Raw genomic sequence first — 12,304 nt, forward strand, 5'->3', positions numbered from 1 at the left:
CGTGGTTATAAATTTTAGATGATCTCTGTGAAGAACACTGAAGAAAACATTTGGAAAAGTTGTGGTATAGGTAGCAAGTTTTTCCGGGTAATGTTTGTTATGTGCTGGCCAGAACACTAGTCAGGCGAAGTTGGTCCGCGTCAGACAGGAACACCTGTTGTCGGTCATCGCCAATTACGTCCAGGTGTAGTATGAGCACACCGTATCTGATGATTATGTGTAATAGAGGTTTTATCTGTGTTTACCATATGATACAGTATTTTTATGCTGTATTTTTTATTCATTACTAGGATATTTTTTCTCGATTTTTATCGTTTGAGATACTCTCAGTAAAGTGTGTGTCGAGTTATGTGTTTGTATAACTTATGTATATAGTATATACAGTGGATTGTTAGTAATGACTCTCTCTAACTAACTTATTTACTGAGGGAGAAACATAACACACTTACTCATCGCTATTGATCCTGAGTCGTGTTGTTCTTATACTAGTGTAGGCTACCTATAGTGGTGCGTCACCTCACTAAGCCACGGGTTGTCCTGCTCACCACCACCTGTCGCGCCACCAAGCACAGAAGTTATATAATTACCATCAAAAGGTATTGTAGCGGTGAGAGAGAGAGGTGTAGGAGGACCATCAGGAGGAGGACCTTCGAGAGGAGGAGGAAGAGTAGGACCATCAGGGGGAGGAGCAGGAGGAGAAAGACCATCAGGAGGGGGAGGAGGAGGAGGAAGAAGACGACCATCAGGAGGACGAAGACCATCAGGGGGAAGATTTTAATTTTTAGTTTAAAAATTTTATTGTGCAAAGCTTGGAGTAGGAGGACAGTATTGGTGGTGTTATCGACGGTAGTGACGGAGGACTGGGGAGTACCACGACGACCACTGATGGTGATAAGATTAGGGTTACCATGTGTGGCTCCCGAGAGAGAGAGAGAGAGAGAGAGATTTACAGGTGTACTGTCAAGGATACATCATAATTCAATGATCTGGTACACAGGTGTGACGGGAACTGTGTCTTACTGCCGGGGGTTGTTATGTATTTTGTCTCCCCATAGGGCCTCATTCACCGCACCTTAACTCCCCTCCCCCTCTCCACACACACACACACACACACACACACACACACACACTACTTCCTCTCAATCCCTCAATCACCTCCATCATTCACCTATAACCTCTCCCTTCCATACACGCCCATCTCTATCTCATCACCCCTTTTCCCATTTTTTTGTCTGCTCTCCTCCCTAGTAATTATCCCCCGTCCTCCTCCCCTTTCCCCCAGTCCTTTGCCTCACCCCAACCCTCCCCACTAACCTCCTCCCACTCTTCTCTCTCCCCATCAACCTCCTCCCTCTTCTTACTTCCCCACCAACCTCCTCCCACTCTTCTTACTTCCCCACCAACCTCCTCCCACACTTCTTACTCCCCCACCAACCTCCTCCCGCTCTTCTTCCTCCCCACCAACCTCCTCCCGCTCTTCTTCCTCCCCACCAACCTCCTCCCGCTCAGGATGTTGGCGCAGGTGACGCATAACGATGACGTCATGAAGCTCTGTTGTAGTTCCTGGAAGTGATCCGGGTAGGGAAGTTTACCTGTCGGCTGACTCTTATTTACCTGTTGTCATAATACTGGCAGGTCGTGGGTACCTGGTCATCTCCACTGTGTGTACCTGGTGATGATACTGGTAGGTTGTGGGTATCTGGTCATCTCCACTGTTTTTATCTATTGGTGATGATAAAATGGGTCAAGAGCACCAGGTCACCACAATGCTTACCTGGTGATGATAATACGGTGGGTCATGCGCACGAGGTCACCACAATGCTTACCTGGTGATGATAATACAGTGGGTCATGCGCACCAGGTCACCACAATGTTTACCTGGTGATGATAATACAGTGGATCATGCGCACGAGGTCACCACAATGCTTACCTGGTGATGATAATACAGTGGGTCATGCGCACCAGGTCACCACAATGCTTATCTGGTGACATGGTTTTGATTTGATCGGTGGTATATGAGTGGATTACATTATATAAAGATAATAATATGTCGTATTCCTTATTTCTTACCGTAGAGTTCGATACCTTCACACTGGTTACTTACAGGAGATTATGGCGTATCTACGTAGAAGTTCACTCCACCACTCGACATTCCATGATTTATACTTGATAAATGATGATTTAATGAATTCCATTAATTTCCAACATCCATCTAAGTTATTGGTTATACTTTGTCATAACCAATCAGTCATTACCTTTAGTAATAATAAGATAGGATCACAGATACGGGCAGATAATTGCACTTACATTTATTTGTCAAGCCTCCATACAATGATTTACAATTTGCATGGATATATGAATCACTCACGTTCACGCTGTAATAAAATTAATCTTCTAAAGGAGAATTTCAACTTGGGGACACAAGTGATTACTCTACTATGGGTATGACTTAACAGAGCCTTAATTCTTCAATTGATACATTTACTGCCAGCCTGGATTGTTTTTGTTGCAACCAGGCTTCATCACAAGAACTTCTTTCCACAGGCCAGAACAACAAAAAGTACTCTTGGGTTACCACACATGGTCTCGCGCCACTGACAGTCACTGTAGACGGTTGTCGCAGCAAGGAGAACTGGTAAGCGTGACTTGAATTAACCATTTAGGTGCAATAGACCAGCATGGATTGCTTTTGTCGGAACCAGGCTTCCACACGTGATATTTCCACGAGGATAACAAACCTAGGTTAACACACTTAGTCTCGTGTCGATCACGGTCACTGTAGACGGGTGTCGTGCAGGAGAACTCTAAGCGTGAATTGATTAACCATTTACTGTAGGTTTGATAGGCCAGCTTGGATTGCTCTTGTTGCAACCAGGCATCCACACATGATATTTCCACGGGGATAACAACCTAGGTTAACACGCTTAGTCTCGTGTCAATGACGGCCCATAGGACGGAGTGGCGGTGGAGGACTCTGTGTGGTGTGGTGTCCCGCCCCCTTTCAGGAGGGAGAGGATGGAGACGACGTCTTAACTATGCCATGGTCGTCGGGATACTACTTAAAATGAGGTTTTTGGGTGTGAAGTGATGAACAGTACAACACTGTTTCACTGCCCACCCCCCTAAAGGCTGGCTAACATACACTAATGGAAAATGCATATCCCAGTTATGCCTCGCCGGGCGTCTTATCTCTAGTAAAACAAACTTTGGAGTTGGTTGCGTGGGTAAGCCTAATGCGACCCATGACACCTGGTGATGATAATACAGTGGGTCATGAGCACTAGGTCACTACAATGCTTACCTGGTGATGATAATACAGTGGGTCATGATCACCACGTCACCACAATCACTAGGAAATGTGGGGTCATAACAAGCACTACTGTCCTGATAAGGCTGGCAAGAATAATATAATTACAGTATTTATTATTGTGTTTGGAGCTCTTAATTGACTTCAGGTAAATTTCCGATGGCAATTCCTTACCTTCTGTAAAATCTTAGGTTCCTTGGTTTTTGGGGGTTGGAGGGGGTCTTGCCTTTGTGGGGTTGGATGGTGTCATGGGTTGCGTTAGGCTTACCCACGCAACCAACTCCAAAGTTTGTTTTACTAGAGATAAGACACCCGTCGAGGCATAACTGGGATATGTATTTTCCATCAGTGTATGTTAGCCAGCCTTTAGGGGGGCCAGTGAGACAGTGTTGTACTATTCATAGCTTCACACCCAAAAACCTCATTTTTAGTAGTATCCCGACGACCATGGCATAGTTAAGACGCTGTCTCCATCCTCTCCCTCCTGAAAGGGAGCGGGACACCACACCACACAGAGTCCTCCACCGCCACTCCGTCCTGTGAACCGTCGTCGACACGAGACTAAGTGTGTTAACCTAGGTTTGTATCCCCGTGGAAATATCACGTGTGGAAGCCTGGTTGCAACAAGAGCAATCCAGGCTGGCCTATCAAACCTACAGTAAATGGTTAATCAATTCACGCTTACAGAGTTCTCCTGCACGACACCCGTCTACAGTGACCGTGATCGACACGAGATTAAGTGTGTTAACCTAGGTTTGTTATTCCCATGGAAATATTACGTGTGGAAGCCTGGTTGCGACAAAAGCAATCCAGGCAGGCCTATTGCACCTAAGTGGTTAATTCAAGTCACGCTTACCAGTACTCCCTGCCGCGACAACCGTCTACAGTGACTGTCAGTGACTCGAGACCATGTGTGGTAACCCAAGAGTACTTTTTGTTGTTATGGCCGTGGAAAGAAGTTCTTGTGCAGAAGCCTGGTTGCAACAAAAACAATCCAGGCTGGCAGTAAATGTATCAATTGAAGAATTAAGGCTCTGTTAAGGCATACCCACAGTAGAGTAATCACATGTGTCCCCAAGTTGAAAATTCTTTTTTTAGAAGATTAATTTTACTACAGCGTGAACGTGAGTGATTCATATATCCATGCAAATTGTAAATCATTGTATGGATGCTTGACAAATAAATGTAAGTGAAATTATCTGCCCGTTTCTGTGATCCTATCTTATTATTACTAAAGGTAATGACTGATTGGTTATGACAAATTATAACCAATAACTTAGATGGATGTTGAAAATTAATGGAATTCGTTAAATCATCATTTATCAAGTATAAATCATGGAATGTCGAGTGGTGGAGTGAACTTCTACGTAGAAACGCCATAATCTCCTGTAAGTAATCAGTGTGAAGGTATCGAACTCTTCGGTAAGAAATAAGAAATACGACATATTATTATCTTTATATAATGTAATCCACTCATATACCACCGATCCACCCAAAACCATGACAGATGGGGTCTTACCTTTATAGGGTTGGAGGGGTCTTGCCTTTGAGGAGTTGGAGGGGTATTGCGTTTTGAAGGGTTAGAATATGACACTGGGCTTCTTTATTAATGTATTTACGGTACAACATTTATTGCCTCACGTCCAGATTCCTGAGCTGGTGGTCCGGAATGCCCTAAGAAATACGCTACCTGTGCCTGATTAAATGTGGATCCCATTATAATAGGCAAACATTATCGTACCGGAGTGTAATTTGAGCGTTATACAAGGATGATAATTTTGTTTGCTTAAATACCATCAGATACGTAAATGCTTATGTCCAGGTTGGGTTCTGTGTTAGGATGGTGGGTTGAGTGTGGGGGAGACGTGTACATGTCTGTTTCTTTGTTATGGTTGGGTGTTAAGCGCAAGGCAGACGTACACAAGTTCATGTGTTTGTTAGGATCGGGTGGTGAGGTGAGCCTGAGCCATGTTATCTATGTATGTCAGATGGATAGATCCACTTTCGATTAGGTGCCACGACCTAGTGTTTGAAGCTCTTCTTATTTAGGTTACCATCGATAACGTACCCACTGAAGTTCAACACAGATAGTCAATTACGTATTGAAAAGAAGGGTAGTTGGGAAGTGGGTGCCTTTGACATAGATATTATAAACTAACAGGTGAGCGGTGACCTAGTTACAAGCAGGGAGGAAGCGGCTCGCTGCTGCCACCTGTGAGTGTAGTAATGTTTTTCCCGTGACGCGTTTGACGCATACCGGCGTTTATACCACTTGCGTCATCAGTGCCAGTGCCTCCCCCACCTCTCCCCCCGCTTCCCCGTCCATCCTGCGTCCTAATTCAGTTAGTAGGTCAAGTTCAGTGGTAGTGGGGTGGAGGGGTAGGCGGTGCGGGCAGGTTCTCCTCAGTATGTGAGTGGCCTGGCCAGTGTGTACTAGTGCAGTGGTGGCGGTCGCGTTGCTGCCTTCAGGAATACCATGGTTGTTAGGTAGGTGTTCAGGAGGCATGCTATGATGAACAGTAGCGTGCACTGACAGATCGTGGCATGCAACGGGTAGGGTTGTTCACTGTCACGAGGTTTTATATATACGAGTGGGTTTAGGAAGTGTCGATGGTGTGTGTGTGTGTTGGTTGTGTTGGGGGAGGACACACACACACACACACGTTCTGATGACTAGGCACTGAAGGTTGTGGTGGGCTACTTGTGTGTGAGAGAGAGAGAGAGAGAGAGAGAGAGAGACTACTTGTGTGTGCATGCTACACTTGGCGGGTAAGTGCCACGGTGACAGTAGGTGGGGTAGGTGGTTACTTATGGGTGGTGGCGAGTAAGTGCCACGGTAGCAGTAGGTGTGGGTGGGTTATTTGTGGGTGGTGGCGGGTAAGTGCCATGATAGCAGTAGGTGGGGTGGATTACCTGTGGGTGGTGGCGGGTAAGTGTCATGGTGGCAGTGGGTCAAGTTCGCTCCACTTCCAGCAACGCTCGTCACACACAGTATAACACTCAGGCTTACACCGCCACAATTATGAGTGTAGATTTAAGTATGCAGTACAGTTTGAGTAATTCGCTTGTAGTGATTACAATGAAGGTGTTACTTTATTAGTAGGGATGTATTTACCAGTATACTGTACATATAGTACTCGAATCAGCCAGTCTCTTAACGGAATGAGACTTGAGGGGGAGTTGTTCATCCGTCCGTTCCAGATTTGAACGCTGTGTCGAGAGAACGTTGTGAGTTAAGAGTCTGGATATTTATCCCGGTACTGCCTCATGTGGGCCTCCGGCATTAAACACCCAGTAAATACCTTCCACGTGTTAGAAAAATATGGTCACTGTGTTTTTTGGCGGGTAACTTGAAGCTTGTTTTGATGTGTCTCGTGGCACATTAGTCGATGGTACACATTGGATATTGTGTCCTGATTATTATTGCTATGTTGAACACCCAGTACTTGTCTCGTGGACTGTTAAATTGAAAAAGTAAAAATGAAACAAAACTTAGGAAGTGTGAAACTTTTGGGTGGATGGCTGTGTGGTTTAACTTTGGTGAGGAGGTGACCATGGATGGGAACAATCTCTGTGCGGTGTTATGCTAGTTTGTTATTTTTCTAGTGTAATAATAATAATAATAATAATAATAATAATAATAATAATAATAATAATAATAATAATAATAATAATAATAATAATTAACGGTTTATTGAAAGAGCTTGGCAGCCAGAAGGCTGAAAATATACAGTTACATATTTGGGGAATGGGTTACGAATTACAAATAATATACAAGTAACATAAGTGACACAAATCAGACATATAATAACTAGATGGGGAAAAGCTCAAACTACAGTTCATTTCAACATAGTGACAGTGCAAGGAGTAGTGTTTACTGGGAGTGAATACACTGATTTATTACAAGTTATTGATAATTTTTACAATGGTAGGGACTGGGCTGTTCTTATAGCGATCAGTTCGTGCACGTATGGGCTGGATGCGGTTGTGGTGTCGAACAGCAATTCTCGGACTAGGGATCTCAGGTGGTAGTAGAAGCCGGTGTCGGGGATAGTGTAGAAGCTTCTTGCCAAATTTGCAGATGAGGTCGTGGTGATGGTCAGTGAGAGTCGAAAGGGTCAGTGTGTTGAGCGCTTCTTGATATGTGGAGTAGGAAGGGGAGAGAATAATCTTGCATGCCCTCTTTTGCACTTTTTCTAGGTGTTTACGTTGTGTGGCATTTAGGGAGGAAGACCAGGTGGGGGAGGCATAGGTGAGCTTGGGAAGTATGAATGTTGTGTAAACACTGAGGAGCTCGTGTGCAGTGTGTGTGTGTGTGTGTGTGAAGACCGATTACTGTGGGAGTGTGATGATTGATTCATGTCTTGTGGTGGGGGTGGTGTCACAGTGAAAGTGGAGGGTGGGCTGGAGAGTTGGCTTGTTTTGGTCTTGCTTTTGATGTTGTTGTCTATTGTTACATTAATGCATTTACATGTGTTGGAAATATTGTTTGTGATTTATTTATCAGTTTGGTGTTGTTATATGGTATGTAGTTGGCTGCACGAAATATATATATTAATTGTATAATTGTTGGAACCAGTTCAGGATGTTTTTGTTGTGTGGTGAATCACCGAGGCTAGTTATTCAGTGTTGTGGGGAAGGCGCTGTGTCCACCGGCTTTAGGCTACGCAGTTCTCTTGCTTGTGTTGGTGCACCTGTTTGTCTTTGAAATATCTGCAAGTTGTATTGATTGGAGTAATTCTACAAAGTTTTTATACTGACATGTATACTGTTTTACCTGTTGGCTCTGTGATGGCCGAGCTCCAGTGAGTGAAAATAGCCATGAATGTTTTATTGTGAGTTTGTTCTTAATGTTCATATATTAAATATAGATTATATCGGAAAGTATTGATATTTTTGCGATTACACTTGTTTATATTAATATGATTAATGCAAGGTTAAATAAAGTTGTGTTGGGTGTGTATGAGAAGGGAGTAGCGTTAGCCTAGTGCTTGGGAGATGCTCGTGGGCTGTGCCTGTTTTTGTTGTCCCACAACAAGAGTACAAGTCGCTTTTATTCCTCGGCTGAGTTACATTGATTATTGATGAATGTTGTTCACATTTGTCGGCTTCTATAAATGCAGGTTGCTATGAAGGTAATAATTTTTCCCGCATAGTAACACTTCTCAGCTGATGTAAGAGTGAGCGTACGAGACGCTCTGAAAAGAGGAGCGGCAACGTGTCGACCGTCGACTATTATGTATACATCGGTATGTTGACGAGTACTATGCTTGCATGTGTTTGATTTACATTATTTTCATGGTCGTTTATTTTCCGTGCAATCGGTTTAAGAGAGAAGTATGGACTGAGGGCCGATGAAGGTGGCAAATGCAGTTGTAAATGTGGGGCTAATAGGAAGAAAATGAAACTTGGCAGCGCAACGCCAGCTTCATCCGGGCTGTGAAGTGTTGCCAAATGGCCGTTTTGATATTATTATGTTCTATTTTTATCTTTGGTTGTAATCTATCTATATAGAAGAGCTAATTCCTTGTTTTAGAGTCAACATTTTCAATGTTTCCGTCGTAGACGTGTAATATGTATCTGAGAAGTGTAAGGCGGTTGTTAATTAAGGCGATATACTGAATGTGTGAAGAATTGGAGGGTGTGTATATTCTGGTGTGCGTCGACGCCCTTAGAGGCCCACAGCAAAGCAGGGGACCACAGGCACAGGCGTATGTGTGAACATGTAGCAGACGGCCCAAAGTTTCTAGTCTTGGGTATGTTCCTCGTCAAATTAAACACCTGTCATATTCCTTACTACCTTACTACAGAAGAGCTAATACAAGTATACTACAGGAGGGAGGAACTAGTGGAAAAAGAGTATGGAATTTTAGTGGTCAAGTGTTACGCTGATGGAATTGGAACTTTAAAGTTCTCTCGGTAGATTTATAAACTTCTTTCATGTGTTTTTATATTTTATTAAAAAAATTAGTTTCAGATAAAATAAAATGTTTGTTTTTACGTCCTAGATTTATTATGGTAGAATGGTTTATTGTTTACCTTATGGCCACCAACTAGAGGTGGCCATGCTGAGGGAAGTTTCCTGTGTAGGATCCGATATTCGGACGTTTTGGCCATGGGCCACTACCCCTGGACGTTTTGGCCACGAGCTATATGTAGGATGGACTTTTGGGCCATGGATCAAAAATTTTCTTACTAAATTATAATCCCCCTCAATACCCTCTGGGAACCTTAGGTTAGCCTTGCTTTGGTTTTTTATTTCTTGCGATGAATTGACATATGAAATAAACTGACATTTCACGTATATGATAATTATGTTTTTATTTATACAGTATTACTTTGACCCATGGCCCATACGTCCTACATTCGCAGGATCCATTGTTCCTGATAGTTTTGTTTGGGGCTATTTATTATGAAGCCCAGTACTATTTTCGAGTCCACAGCTTGGGTTGGTAGACTGTTCCATAGATGTAACACCCTCTCTGTGAAGAAGTATTGATAAAAATTCGTTTTAAGCCCGAACGGGAGTTCTATTACGAAAATAGTATTTTATGAGAATTATTTCCTTATGTTCGTTATGCATGATAACTTGGCGAGCTTGAAGTTGTGGCCCCTCGTGTTGGTGGTGCTTGACGTAAAAAAAAAATACTTTTTGCACATAAGATCATTAGTTTAGGAACGCTTGAAGATGTGGTTGTACGGGTGTGTTTGAGTCTATGCAGGAGTTTGTGGGTGTGTGATTATGTAGGCTACAGGGCGGTAGTGGTTGTGTGCGGGACTCTGGGCGTCACGTGAGCTGTATCTTATGCGGGTGGGCGTGTGTTAGTAGTCGAGCTGGGTCAGGTGTCAGACTCCGAGAGCGCGCGCGCACACACATACATTATATATATATATATATATATATATATATATATATATATATATATATATATATATATATATATATATATATATTTATTTATTTATTTATTTATTTATTTATATATTTATTTATATAACACTTTTTACATATAGGAAATGTAGGTACACGATATGGAAATAATTGCTGTAATATGTCGCTGATGTACAAAATTATGATGAATATATTTTTGGTCGAAAAGCGTTACAAATTATAAAACACGCCAAAAGAAAATTGACTTTCTCAATTATCGGTTAGAATTTTTGTATTATACCAGAGTCGAAAAGGTTATTGATAGCCAGTTCAGTTCAAATACTTATTTAGGCATTAGGCACAGGTCCGGTGATTTCCCGATTACCCCAGGTTATTACCTGCCGTTCTCTCTTGCGCGGTAATGAAGTGGCCGGGTAGATGAGAAATGGAGGATTTAGGCATAATGAGGCGTGTACCTGGTGGGTCTTACCTTGTTTGTCTGGCCCACCTGGAGTCACACCACCACCATGGCAATTGTAGCGCCGCTCTCTGGCTCACACCGCCACTTACCTGGTGTTTACTTGCCGTCGATTCCGGGGCTTTTCCTTTCCAGCAACTTGTGGTTGTGGGGTGCACGGCTTATTGCCCTGGTGGTGGGGGTTGTGAGGGTGGTGGAGTTGTTGGAGGTGGTGGAGGTTTGTGGTGATATTGGTGGAGTGAGAAGGTTTGTGAGGGTAGTGCCGTTGATTACAAGGGATGGGGGTTTGTGTTGATGGTGGTTGTGAGTGTTGGAGGTGGTGGTGGTGTTGTTAGTGATGATGATGTGGTTTATGGAGGTAGTAGCGGTATAAGGTGAAATTGTAATGGGAATTTATGGTATTGTAGGGGGTTGAAATTTTTTATGGTGGTGATGGGGGAGGGGGGGGGTGTGGCTCATTGCTCTGTTGGTAATGGAAGTGTGTGAGTATGTGATGGATTCATGGGAAGATGGTGATGTGGGAAGGAGTTAGTGGTGGCATGGGGAGGAGTTAGTGGTGGCGTGGGTGGTAGAGGTGGCGTGAGGGAAATAGTGGTAGTGTTGACATGGAGAGGTAGTGGTAATGGTAGCTTGGGGGAAGTAGTGGTGATGATGGCGTGGGGAGGTAGTAGTGGTGGCGCCGTGGGGAGGAGGTTAGTGGTGGCGTGGGGCGGAGGTAGTGGTGGCGTGAGGAGGAGGTAGTGGTGGCGTGGGGCGGAAGTAGTGGTGGTGGTAGCGACAAGAGCAGAACGTAGATATGGACTAAAGCAGGAAACTGCAGCAGGTGTATTGGTTCATGCTAGGCACCCCAGTTTACACCCAACCCCTATCATTCATATATGTTGTGTGGAGACGTAGTGGTGGAGGCGGCATGGAGAGCTAGTAGTGGTGGCGGCATAGGGAGGTAGTGGTAGTGGCGACATGGGGAGCTAGTAGTGGTGGCGGCATGGGGAGTGGTGGTGGTGGCAACATGGGAGGTAGTGGTGGTGGCGGCATGGGAGTAGTGGTGGTGGCGGCATGGAGAGCTAGTAGTGGTGGCGGCATGGAGCTATAGTGGTGGCGGCGCAGGGTAGTGGCGACATGGGGAGGTAGTGGTGGTGGCATGGGGTGGTGGTGGCGGCATGGGGAGGTAGTGGTGGTGGCGGCATGGGGGTGGTGGTGGCGGCATGGGGGAGGTGGTGGTGGTGGCGGCATGGGGTAGTGGTGGTGGCGGCATGGGGTAGTGGTGGTGGCGGCATGGGGTAGTGGTGGTGGCGGCATGGGGTAGTGGTGGCGGTGGCGTGGGGAGGTATTAGTAGTGGCGGCATAGGGAGGTAGTGGTGGTGGCGGCGTGGGGAGAGGGCAGCTGCGGCAGGGCGTGTAACAGGTGGTGGCTGGAGCCGCGTGTGCGTGTGTATCCTCCCACCACCACACTCCCGCATGTGCTCCTCCGTCTCGCACCCACACCGCTAATACACGCCTGTGTACACTAACCTGGGTACACCAATGTCCTCAGGCGCGCGCGACACACACACACACACACCGTATACAATCACAGGTGTGGTGTGTGATCGTCTTATGGGTTAACATCATCTAGTTACTTTAACACTTGACTAAACGCCAGGCTGCT

General features: G+C 44.8%; 1 protein-coding gene across 2 annotated transcripts in view; it reads left to right on the forward strand.

Moving 5' to 3' along the window:
* Positions 1 to 5,653: 5,653 nt before the first annotated feature.
* LOC121871777 (nuclear receptor coactivator 2-like) overlaps positions 5,654 to 12,304 on the forward strand; it is a 202,352-nt gene continuing 195,701 nt past the window's right edge. Inside the window, exon 1 of one of the 2 annotated variants that reach the window (XM_042374248.1) lies at positions 5,654 to 5,794. In XM_042374248.1, coding sequence (XP_042230182.1) covers positions 5,784 to 5,794 — 11 coding nt within the window. In that variant the 5' untranslated portion in view covers positions 5,654 to 5,783. The remainder of the gene's footprint in view (positions 5,795 to 12,304) is intronic. The other variant, XM_042374249.1, reaches the window with a different exon arrangement.

The sequence above is a fragment of the Homarus americanus genome, unplaced genomic scaffold (assembly GCF_018991925.1).
Source record: "Homarus americanus isolate GMGI-L3 unplaced genomic scaffold, GMGI_Hamer_2.0 scaffold39675, whole genome shotgun sequence".
NCBI classification, from domain to species: Eukaryota; Metazoa; Arthropoda; class Malacostraca; order Decapoda; family Nephropidae; genus Homarus; species Homarus americanus.